The following is a 13091-nucleotide window of genomic DNA, read 5'->3' as shown; positions in this document are numbered from 1 at the left end:
AGTAGTTTTTCATAGGAATGTCTTTCTGTTTAAGTATTATTAGTTTCCGAAGGGTAGACTTATGATAGGAAGGTATCCAAAGTCTCATGGGAGGAACTGGAAAAGAGAAGTCAACATTTTGAAGTTTGCCGAAACCTCTCCTACTAAATCCCGACTTTGGGTCTAGTTTTGAAGCATGTGTATTTTCTGGGGCTGCCGTGACAGAGTGCCACACACCGAGTGGCTTCTACAACAGAAATTTATTGTCTCACAGTTCTGGAGGCTGGACGTTTGAGGTCAAAGAGCCTGCAGGGTTGGTTCCTCTGAGGGCTGTGGGGGAGAACGTGTTCCAGGCCTCTCCTGTAGCTGCTGGAGGTTTGCTGGCCATCTTTGGGATTCCTTGGTTTGTAGATACATCACCCAGTCTGCCTTCATTTTCAGAGGGTATTCTTGCTGTGTGTGTTTCGGTGTCCAGATCTCCCCTTTTTATGAGGACCCAGTCACATTGGATTAAGGGCCCACCCCACTAACTTCATTTTAACTCGATAACTTCTTTAAAGACCCTACCTCCACATAAGCTTCTATTCTGAGGCACTGGGGGTGAGCGCTTCCACATCTGAATTTTGGGGGGACGCACTTCAACCTGTCACAGTCTGATGCCTTTTTCTCCATTCCCAAGGATTTCTTTTTCCCTCAACTGATACCTGAAGGAGGAGAACATCATTTACTCTGGAGAGAATCCCATTTAAGAAATCTCACCTTGTTTCAAAATGTGGTTTATTTCCACATCCTACACCAAGCCTCTGCCAACACTGCTTTAGGAATGTGGTTCTGATGAGTTGGGCTTGCGAAATCAATCCTGTCTAACAGATGAGTTCACAAGTTCTCAGGGGCATTTAGCAGCCAGTCGGCTTTACAGATTAAACAAACAAACAAAATGCCTTTTTGGTGTTGCCTTCATTTACATGGATATAATTAAATAAATAGTTCCAATGGCATTTGGATTGCATTTTTTTTTTTAATATGTTGGTAAATTTGTCTGAGGGGAGAGGGTGGTGCTTTTTAGTTTTGCATTAGGCTGTTTGGCAAGTTGAGGGAGAAGGATGATTTCTTTGGCAACCGTGGAATTCTTTCCTGTGACTAGAAGAATCATCTTCTGTTTGAATAACCCCTTTGAACTGCCTGACACGTCACGGAAGCTTGTTAAATGTTTATTGACTGAACAGAAGTGTCCAGGGAACTTGGAATATTTGAGAGCAATCAAATAAAAAGCACATATTTATTCAGAGATTTACCATATACCTAGCTCTGACTGCCAATGCCGTGTAAGAGAATGGTAACAGCACTGACTATTTATTGTGCTTACTATTGTGCCAAGCATCCCTCACATATTAAAAAAAATTATCTCAGCTACTCTATGTGTTGGGTAATATTGTTCTTATTTTACCTACAAGAAAGCCGAAGCTAGAAGAGTTCAGAGACTTGACTACATAGCTAGTGACTGGTAAGGTAAGGTGTGTTCTTAACCTGTGTACGCTAACGCCTTCCAACCTGGCCTCGCTCCAGAAGGTCACATTCTTGTTGTGGAGCTGGGGTAATTCTAATGGAAGCAATGACAAAATTAGCATGGTGAGAAGCTAATTGTATTCTATGTCTCTTTTGCTATGTGTGTGCTGTTAGCATTCTATAGAACTGTGGGGATGTGTAGTGGTTAAGTATGTACAATCTAGAGTTAGATGCCTGGATTGAAATCTCACTTGGACCTCTTCCTATCTGTGTGATTTTGGACAGGTAGCTTAACTGTTCTGTGCTATAATTTTTTTTAATTAAAAAATAGGGGATAATAAAAGTACCTACCTCATTGTGAGGGGCATATAAGATATGTAAAGTGATTCAGTGCCTGGCAAAATGTATTTCCTGCAAGAATGTAAGCTTCGCAAAGTCAACGGTTTATGTCTGTTTTATTCATTCATGTATCTTATGCATCTAGAACAGTGCTTGGTATTAAAGAGACGTTCTGTAAATACATTGTTGAAGGATTGAGTGTATTTCAATGTGTAAATTCCAGGGCTTAGTCACATTAGCAGACATAATGAAGTATCAGATGCCTGCAGATCTATGTAGAACAGTGGTTCTCAGCCCACAATACACATTAGAAATACCTGGAAGGCTTTTAAATAGGCTGATGCTTGAGTTTCCCATAGGCAGAGGTTCATCACCACTGCTGGAGAATCTCTGTGAAAGTAACAGCTACAAAGGCAGACTAAAACGCGTGTTGAAGATTCAATACCAAAAGTGATTTTCTGAATGACTTAGAACCCTTTATTTCGATCATAATTATATCTTGAAAATGTCAATATGTATTAAATTGTCAAAAAATGCTTTGAGTTCATCTGCAATATGGGTTAAGATTTAGGCTTAAAGAATTACCCAAGGTTTGTTTCCCTGCCTAAATGTCTGGCGGGATATTTGGAATTTGAGTGGGGTTGGGGCAGTTTTTCACTGCAGGCAGCACGTCTAGATCAACCAGGCAGCATTGTGGGCTGCTTTGAGTATAAGCAAAGTTAGTGCCAATTTAGGACGTATGGGGGGAAAAACACACCAACACACAATGATTAAGATCCGCCTTGATGTACTTGGGGAATTAAACCAAGGAGCAGAGTAACGCTTTAGACAGCTGGTTCCTTTTCTAGAACAAGGAGGTGAGTTCTTCAATCTCTCATGTGTCAGTTGCTTATCTTAGGAGACTTCCTGGCTAAGGGACCTCCTGATACTCCGCAGCTCCTCCTCTTAGCAGGCGGGCTCCTCATTCTCTTCTCCCACCAAGTATCACTTGGAAAGGGAGTTGGCAAGAGGTGGATGGATGAGATGTGGGAGCCATATCAGCCTGTACTCAGAGCAGAACCTGAGAGAAATTTGCAAAATGGATAATTAGAGGCTATCTTGGCTACATGACCACTGATTTACATATTTGCCCATAGATTTTTAAAAATTCTCTTCATGAAGAGTGTATCTTGCATGTTTCCTTCAATAAACACAATAAAAAATATTACAAGTGTAATAATATTGTAACACTTTACAAGTGTTTTAACAATAGGATTCTATTTTAATGTCAATCACAAAGCCATTTTGACTGTCTCAGGCTTCCTAACAGTGAATTCTACCTCTGTTTTCCTTTATCTTTAAAGAGCTGCTTTGAAGGATTTCTGGCCCTTTCAGGAAAGAATATCTCTGAAATGCAAGGCCTGGCATATAATTCAAATCATCCTAATCAGATTTCTCAACACTTGATCTAATCAGCAAGCTGTTTTGCCTAGCTTCTTGGTCAAGTTCATTCATTAACTCAGAAAGCATTTATCGAATATATGCTGTGTCTACCCCTGGGCTAGAATGTAATAAGATTAGTAGATGAATTGAGCCCTGTCCTTTAGGAGTTTACAGTCTTATTGAATGAAGTGAGGGAAATAATAGAATGCTATTTAAAATGTATGATGGCTTTTATACTTTAAATATGGTACAGGTCTTTCATGGCAGGTAATCAACATTAACTGTGACCTTGAAACTGCATTACAGAGTATTTTCTTTTCGTATGTTAGAGTTCATATTGCAGTTGTCCTTTTCAAAGATTCTTTTGCCATTATAATCATCCTGCTGAAGTATTGTTGTAAAATTAATATAAAGAATCGTTGGCATTTCACGGCTTTACTGACTGTGGGTTTGGGATGATTCTGAGCAGGAGGAAAGAATGAAAAGTTGAAATCTCATTGATTTTTTATCAGACCAAATTGCAGCATAAAATCTCTGCCCCCTCAACACACACCAAGTTCTACCAGACTCTTAAATGTCACCTTCCACACCCAAGATGAATCCAAATAGAAAAATAACATCTACGAATTTTATTTGAGGCCTGAGAAATGATGAAATTGCTTTCTTATTTTGGAAGAAAATGTGTATACATGTATGAACTAATGGAAAAAAGGATTTTCTCCATGGTTATTTAGAAGAATGGAAAGCTGTAGCCAGAAGTTACCTCCAACCCACTGGAGTACCTACATATATTTTTCCTATTCTCTTTCTTATGGAATGTCCTTTTGTAAGCCCCATTTACAATTACAGACTGGCAGCGACTTTCCTGTTTCTTGCTTATTTTCCCCCTAATTAATGTTTCCATGTGTAGTAGATAGACACTTTTCTTCTATTAATGTTACAGAAAACCAACCTTAAATTTGCATCAGCAATGAGAAATAAACCATCAACAAAAGCCTTTATTTGCTTAATCATTTCTATTCACAGGCCAGAAAGAGTCCCTTTCATTGCCAGGCTTGGCCAAGGTGGAATGTTTGCATGTCTCTTATCTCATAGCCACTGTGCTTTTCTAGAGACGCATACGTGCCTGGCATCCTAATTTGATTGTCTGAGCGATTTGCCCCTCCTGGCGGTCCTAAGGAGGAAGAGGAAGCAGGTTTTGGGAGTCAAAGTCTACATCTTTGGATGAGTTAAACTCATTAGTCCTGTGGTTTCTACTGTGACAGTAGAATTTTATTTCCTCTCTTCTTTTTCACTCTGATCACAACTCTCTGTGACTGTTCATGAAAAGATGAAGGGTTTGTATTTTCTCATTCACCCAAGATTTAGGAATTCTTCAGCTCTTCTAAGGCTGTGTGCTTAGGCACTGTTTGCTATTTTTTGTTGGAATGTTTCAATTTAGGTCATGGTGACTGTTAAAGATTCTAGATTCAACAGAGGTCTGGTTTTTTTGTGATGAAAACTGTGACTCAGAAGCATCATATGGAGTCCTTCAAAGCTGGAGAAAAGTCCTAATGAAAAATGCTAAAGAAGTTCCTTGAACTTAGGTGGAGAAAAATGCTTGGGGGATGAAGATCACCCCTTAAGTATCTTCCAATATTCTCTTCTTATTGCTCAATGAAATGGAATATACTTTGGGGTGAAGGGCCAAATTGATGTTGTTAATTATTTGTTTTCATGAAAGTGAGGATAGAGAATATTGTGTCTTTAGACTGTCTTCATTAAAGAACTGCATACTTGTAATGACCCTTTGAGGAATTATATAAATCAAGTACACTCCCTACTGCCCACTGGGAACTTCTGAAAATAGGCTACCGGCAAGTTTTTTATGATCACTTCCGATTACTCAAGACCTATCAGCTGAAAAAAAAGAGGGCAGGACATTTGTGGAGCTCTCAGACATGCCTGGTCGTTGATTAGTAGCTGCACAAGCCTAGATTCCTTTCTGGATTCCTACTCAGCATTTCCTTGGGTTTGGGGGCTGCTGTTCATCTTGCTCAACTTTACCCAACAATTCTATTTCTGGGTGAAGTTTGCAGAGATTAGTGGTAGTACAGAGAGCCCATCTGCCTTCTACCGGCCAACAAAGCTTTTAGATTTTGCTCTGACTCCTTCCCCTTTCCTGGACAAGTTCCCTTTCCTTCAGTGGCTTAGTTATGATGAGACCTACCATATATCTGGCCATCACTGCCTTCCTTTTCCCTGTCTCATTGTCTGTAGCCTTGTTGCTCTGTATAGTGAGATGGGTGAAGGAGTCTGTGCATCTGGACCTCCCTGGAGACCCAGTGTGTCTGCGGGTCTAGTGTCAGAGATGGCAGATTCTTACTGCAGTTTTAACGTCCTATGAGACAGGCTAATTAGCAGAGAGCTAATGGAGGTAAAGTGAATAGTGAGGTTACTGATGCTTTCCTTGGATGGGCCTGGATAAGTTAGTGCTCCCCCACCTACCCAAACATACCTGCTCCTGTCAACCTAAATAAAGAGGAAAACTGAGGCAAGCTCAAAATACCAGAAATTGAGTTTATTTGGGAATAGCAGATAACTGCAATTTGGGACGTGCAAACTGTAGGAAGCTATAGGTGAGTCCATTGATGGTTTGAGGAAAGCTGTTTTAATGGGCAAGGAGCGTAAAGAGAGGGGAGTCTATTCATAGTCCAAGCAGCAAGTTCATTGGCTTGAAGATGGGAAGGGATTTTTGGCAGCTGTTCATTGTCGAGGGTAAGTTTTGGCCTTCTGTAAATTAGGCATTTAGAGGAAGTCAGTCTCTCAGTTCTTAAGTTTCGTTTTCCTGAGTTCACATGTGTGAGATTCTCCATTTCATGTCCTTCGGTTCCATTTCAGATTAAAATCCTTTCACACTCCCGTAGAGCAGTTTGAAAACTCGCTCACAGAAGGAAGCCCCTGGGGAGTGTGTGTAAATGCAGACTCCTGGGCCTCACCCTGAGACCAATCCAGGACTCAGAGCTGCAGTCACCAGACCCACCTGATTGTAGTTCAGGTAGTTCTCAGAGCACACGTGGACACTCCTGTAGAGGGAAAGCCTCTCCCGCTTCCAGGGAGCTGCTTAGTTAGTTCATGAATCAGCACTCATATTTAAGCTTGAGATACTTGTCTGACATTTTTTGATGGAGCTGTTCAAAAAGTGAACTTCTGTTATTCATGATGATGCCCCAAGATCTCCTGGGTGAGCCCTGCGTTCTTCCTTTATCTTGCTCTTCTTATTCTCTCCACTATGCTCTTATCTCTCCTCCCTCCTCTTGGCTCAGCAATGGTCATATTAGCTTGCAAAAGCAACTCCTCTTATTTCTTATCTTTGCAGACCGAGGTCACGGCTCACTTTCTCAACCTCTTCTCATTCATTCCCTCCTTTCTGACCTGAATTCTGTTATGTTCTACAAACCTAAAATCCAACCAACGTGTTTTAGTTTTCTCTTACCATGAACCTTGGTTAGCTATCTTGGTAAGGTCTTTCAGCATGTACAATTTCTTAGCAGACACCAGTCAGTTTTTTCCCATTTAGAACCTCGAGCAAGCTCTCTGTAGAAGTCCTCTGCGAGGGTAAGGGAGGATGTTCTTGAGACGAGCAAGAGTGAACTTGATGCTGTAGCCAGCTTTGCTGGCACATGGAGGAATTTCAATAGAAGACCTCAGGAGCCTACTTCTCTTGCTTTTGGTCTCTGGCAGCTTTAAAAGTGTCCAAGTATTGTGACTGCTTCAGCTCTAGATCCTTTTCTGTAAACAGAGAGACCTGCATTCTGCTCTTTGCCCTGAAAAGGGGCTTACATTTTAATTTCTGGTCCTGAAGCAATATTATCCAAAGGTGGTCCCCTCAGTCCTCCTGTCTTTTGAGACCTGCCACGCTCTACCTTCACCATGCCCTTTAGAGAGAGACATTCTGTTACATTTGCAAAGGTTTTCATACGTGGAAGACAAACACAGGCATCATCTCCACCCAACAGGAAATTTTTAGCTCTGTATTACCTTCTGATGTTGGTTTTTCTTTGTGTTTTTTCTTCTTGCTGCAGGAAAGCCATCTCCCGGGCAGGCCTGCAGCACCTGGCTCCCGCGCATCCCCTCAGCCTTCCTGTGGCAAACGGTCCAGCCAAGGAGCCCAGAGCGACTCTGGACTGGAGTGTAGGTGTCGGCGTTTTCATTTAAACATAATTCAGTTGCATGTGTGTCTTTCTCATCCTCAGGATTCCTATAGTTACGAGTAAGACTTATTTAATAATTTTCAATATTGCTGACTGACCCATCTTCAGATATCCAAGCTGTAGCTCCATTTTCCAACTCCTATGAAGTCAGTGTGGAAGACTAAAATAAAAATTTCATGAATCATTTGAAGCCCTGCTGCTTGGATTTGCAGCTGTGAGATGAAAAGTACCTCCATGCATGTGTTTTGTTTGGTCCTATCGAGTTGACGATGAATAGAGCTTACCCTTAGCAACATCATGGAATCAGAGTTTGATTTCCTCAGCTCAAGCTACCTTTTCTTTTTTGGTGCTTTTTTTTTTTTTTTTTCCTGAGAGAGGATGACCTCACTTTACATTCCAGACACTTCGTGTCCTCCCATTGGCTACCCTTCCTCCCCTCACCCAAAGGTAGATGGGTCCTGTATCAGTGGGTTGTGTGTATTAGCTGATTTTAACATTTGACCTGATAGACTTGTACAAAAACTAATAGTTTAAGCTGAAGATTGCAGTCTGAAATTCTTGAGTCAATTAGGCACATTTATTGAGAGTCTTCAGTGAGTCAAGTTCTTGGTCAAAGACATCTCTAACTGTGGACTAGAAGGCTTTGTCCCTTCCTGAAGGACCATAAGGAATGGCATGAAGGTAGAGAAGCGCTGTTCTGAAATTCTGCCGGTCTGGTCTTGATGGTGAATCTTGTTTAGTATTTTTAGTTGAGTTTGAGCAGAGGAGATAACCGATGTTCTTCTCCCAAATGAAAGAGCATGGCAGGGTGGGGAAAAGGAGAGGAGTTGTTTTCTTATTTTATTTTAATTTTAGCACATATGCCACAGTTTAATGTCTTTTTGTATTTTATAACATTTCTCCCTCTTTCCCAAGCACACACTTATTAACATTCTTATTTTACATTTTGGACATATAGCAATGCAGGCTGCCAGCATTTATGAAGTACCTGGCAAAAAACCGGATCTAATTGAGACGCAGCTTCTCCCTTGATGGAGTCCTGAGAGTGCTCAGAGACCACTTGAGCACGCTGAATTGTGTTCAGGAAGAATGTTTCTCTCCTGGAGTTTCCTTTTATCACAGGACAATTATTTAGTAAACTCTTAACCATAATAGAGTATGGAATATATTTCTACTAATGTTTACATAATTAAAATAATTAAGTATATAAACAAACAGATAAAATCAAAGAGGAACATGCATGGACCAATGATGAGAGTGTGTTAGGAATCAGGCACCCAAAAAAGTTACTTTCATGTTCTCGATGTCCCAAACAATTCTGCGATCTAAAGTAGCAGGACCCTATTTGAAATGGAAGATGCTAATGGAAGATAGTTTAAGTCATGTGGATGGAGACATACATTCACTCCCTTCTCTGCCAGTTGTGTGACATTAGTCGGGTCACTTGATTTCTTTCAGCCTCACTGTCCTTGTCTGTAGACGGGGACAGATGTGGCCTCTCCCTAAGAGGAACTTCATGGGTATTGTTAGGATCCAATGTGGCAGTAAGTGTGAAAGTTCTTTATAAACTGTGTAGCCTGCATATTTATTTTTTAAGAAATAGAGTAGTTGATGCATTCATTTATCCATCACACATTTGTTGATTACCTGCTTTGTTCTAGAACCTGTGTCAATTCCTTAGGACTTTGAGGTGAGGAAGATATGGTTTCTGCCTTCAAGAAGCTTAGAATGCAGAGGGCAGAAAAGAAATCGACAGTTGAAATATAGGGTGGTGACACCTAGAAGTACAGAGAGTCACTGGAGTGTGAGGAAGGATGCTCCAACCCTGTCTGATGTTGGAAACGGTTATCAGAAAACGCTTTTAAAAAGAAGTGTCCTGCTTGAGCTGAAGCTTGACTAGAACGTATTATTTTCTGATTCCTGTAGAGAGATATGTACTCTAATATTTCATAAAAATGGTATTTTTGGCTGGTGATGGGAGGCTGCAAGACATAGTGGGGGAAGAGCAAATAGGAACTAAGTCCTTTGTGCCTCCCTCTCCTTTGACATGGGCACCCTGTCATGGTGGCTTGTTGGAATCATGGCATGGCAGGAAACACTTTGGGATGTTTAACAATGGATGGAAAATCGAAAGCCTTGTCTGAAGATACTCCAGCTGAGGGCTTGTTTAGAGATCTGATGTGTGAGGAGTTATAAGATGTTACTGAAAAACACCGTAATTATGGGTTAATATTACTGTTAACGGAAGCCAAACAGTGACCAACCCTACAATTCCTTACTGCAATCAGGTAAAACATTTTTCTCAGAAGACAGGAAGAAGCAGATTGTTAAAAACATTTCAGTGACCTTTTTGCTAAGGCTCACCCTTGCTTCAAAATTTTTGGCTTTTCCTGACAAATGTGCTTTTCACCAATTTCATTTGTGTCACTTTAGTTTGCCCATCTGTTCGAGGAGTTAAACCAGTTCTGCGTAAAGTGTCAGCCCAGTCCTCTGGCTTGACCTCGCTCTCCTGTTCCCTTTATCCCACCCCCTGTCTGCTTCTCTGTGGGAAAGCAGTGTGACTACTTATCTCCCTCTGTCAACCCACTCTTCTGGATGAAATGTATTAAAATGATCAATCTTTACTTATTCATGGTAACCATTTATTGAGCACTGATTTTGCTTGGAGGCTCTTAAGAGTCTCCCAAATGAGGAGGAGGGTGGCAAGAATTTAAAAAATAAAATTAAAAAAAAGGAGGAACTCCAATTCCTTAGCTTTGATGAGGTCAAGGGTCCCAATAGTGCTAAGTGATGCTCCTAGGGGCTGAGCAGGGCTGACAAGAGTCACCTTGTTCCCCATCCCCGCTCTTGACTCTCTGTTGAAATTCTCTTTAGCTCAGAAGGATGAATGTCATCTCAAAGGCCTATAGTACTGTGACCCCCTGACTTACGTCACCTTTCTTCTTCTCATTTCACCAGTGAGAAAACACATACTGTTCATGGCGTGTCTGGAGTTGCAAGGCAAGTCAGAGTAAACTTGGAATTAGGATCTTGGTCCCCGATTTTCTACTTATTGTGGAATACTGAAGGGCCCTTTTCTGACTCTAGTATATGTGCCAAAGTCATCTGATGGGGCACAGTTGTTTCCTAAATATCCTTTGGCAAAAGGCTTTGAGGAGTGGCCTGCTTATCAGAGGCTGAAACACAGGTGAGCACTGATTTAGTGAGCCAGGTGGTGGGCGCTTGTGCATTTTGGCCAGGAGTATACTATTGCAGAAGTCAGTTTTTATGCTTTGGGTACACCAACTTAATAATTTCCTTCAAGTATTCCATTTTCATATTCTCATTTTCCTGCTTAGTGATATATACTATCTCTCTTTTATTTTTAGTCTGTTCCTCGAAGTCCAACAACTTCTCTCCTGCTGTGATTTACTCAAATGGTTTGTTATGACTTTTGGATTCTCTGCCCCACACAGTCTCATTTCCGTGATGACTCTTTGCCAGCATTTCTCTTGCCTGTGCACAGGGCTTTCTTACAAACCTTAGAGCCAAATTAGTGTTTTTTGGTTGTCTTTCTAGATTCTCAGTTAGCTTTCAGGCTCCTTGAAGGGAACGACAATGTCTTCTGTTTGTTTTTTCTTCTTTACAGTGGAGGGCACAGCATCATAGGCCTGGTAATTGTCTGGCTACTGATGTCAGAGAACTAATTGATTACGGCTTTTTTTGCTCAATCAGCAAGAAGGGGACATTTCAGTGGGAGTCGACAGGCATTCAAATAATCTCCAGTTCCTGAAAGGCTTTGTAGACATGAATCAAAAGCCTGCTTGGAAAATAAATAGATTTATGCTATTTGAAGCCCAAGTAACTCTTTTTTAAATTTCCTTGCTAATACAGTGTATCGTGTTAAATCTTAAAGCACACACAGTTGTTTCATCTTCCCATTCATCCTAGTGGCATCTTCTCTTTACCTTCATGGTGACAACTTGCAGGGGCTGCTGCCTCTGATGCTATGCCATGCATGTCAGCCAAGCCAGTTTCGGGGAAAACAAGCTAAATTGCTAGAAAGGGAGTAATACTTAAAGAAGGAAAAAATATTCTCATCTCCTGGGCTGGAATCCAAGTTTCTAAATGAGTGAGTTAGCCCATTTAGAAATGTGTCTGTTGCACAGATAATACGTGTCTTCTCTTAAATGTCACATGCCTCTCCTGCAATGGGGACTTAATTTGGACCTGGAGATTTCTTCCCTGTTTTTAATATTACAGTAGAGAGCATAGGAGGCGGGTCTCCATTCTGTCTCTACTGTTTTGTAATTTGTTTTGGCCCATTACACTGCCTAAAACAACTCTCAAAGCAATGGTGGAACAACCACCCTGGTCTTTCTTAGAGGGCACATTGGTTTTAAACCTTGATTTCAATTCACTTTCTCCTCGCTCACTGGAAAATTTCCTCCAGTCCCAAGAGCTTCGGAAATGAGAACGTCAACACAAACCAAGTCAGATGCTAAATGCAAACCACCTTTCCTTTCCTCTAGTTGACAATGCTAAGAAAAGAAGTGCTTTCTCCTAGGCAGGTGGAAACATAACACAGTTAGTGCACTGCATCACTGTTTGGGTCAGGGACAAGATTAGGGAAACAGAGTCTTCATGCAGGATTGGTTCAAACTGGGTTATGAAATGAGGTCATCTTATCTTTAGAAACCTTGAATGAAAAGCCAGGAAGAGGCAGGTGTGTGTGTGTGCGTGCGTATGCACTCACGTACACGTGTTCTCATTTTAGTCTTATTTCCGATGGCAAGTCCTTGCAGACCTGTGCCTTCTTTATATGCTCTTTTACCTTCAGGTTTGGCTGTCATCACCGATGGTGACTCCCACCCCAAGATTTTGCCCCACTCCCATCCCCTTTTCAAAAAACATCAAGCTAATCAAGGTTTCAGATTGCTAAGCAGAGCATGAGGAACTAACCAACTATAAATCAGTGAAGGTCTTGGGCCCTAGTCAGCCATGTTAATAGAGGGAGAGATCTAGCATGATTTCGTGCACCCTCACTAGTCATTTATTTTCCAAAATTGTGAGAGTCGTAAGTTAAATCACACTGGCTGCTGGGGGAAATCGTAGAATCCTATAATTTCACAGGTCAGTGAGAAGTATCTAGGTCTAAACTTCTGCCTCTAAGGAAATGATGATCTAAATCAACACTGTCCAATAGAAATATAGGGGAGTCATAAAGTAAATCCTAAGTTTTCTAGTAGCCACATTCAAAAAAGCAAAAAGAAATAGGTAAAATTAATTTTAGCACCATATTTTGTTTAACCAAAAATATCAGAAATATTACTATTTCAACATGTAATCAATATAAAAACTATCAGTGAGATGGTTTACATTGTTTTTTCATGCTAAGCCTTCAAAATCTGCAAATTTTACACCGAAATACGTCTCAATTAGTGCTAACCACATTTCAGATGCTCCATAGCCATGTGCTTTTTGGACAGCACAGATCTAAGCCCTCCAAGATAGATCTTACCTGTTATTATCTTGAAGATTTTCAGGGGGAGACAATCCAGATAAACACTTTTTTCCTCTCTGAATTTATAAGGACATTTATATATGATACATATTTATAATTTTCTTATTATTTCAAAACATTTTTAGAAGTAAATATCTTCATTTGTGTAG

General features: G+C 40.8%; 1 protein-coding gene across 2 annotated transcripts in view; it reads left to right on the top strand.

Moving 5' to 3' along the window:
* Positions 1 to 13091, top strand: part of DGKI (diacylglycerol kinase iota) — a 424575-nt gene that overhangs the window by 147197 nt on the left and 264287 nt on the right. For both annotated transcript variants that reach the window (XM_046669970.1, XM_046669971.1), the window contains exon 2: positions 7311 to 7419. In XM_046669970.1, the coding sequence (XP_046525926.1) occupies positions 7311 to 7419 (109 nt within the window). The remainder of the gene's footprint in view (positions 1 to 7310; positions 7420 to 13091) is intronic.

Source organism: Equus quagga, chromosome 8 (genome assembly GCF_021613505.1).
Source record: "Equus quagga isolate Etosha38 chromosome 8, UCLA_HA_Equagga_1.0, whole genome shotgun sequence".
NCBI classification, from domain to species: domain Eukaryota; kingdom Metazoa; phylum Chordata; class Mammalia; order Perissodactyla; family Equidae; genus Equus; species Equus quagga.
The sequence above is the reverse complement of the archived record's forward strand: the minus strand, read 5'-3'. Positions and strand labels throughout refer to the sequence as shown.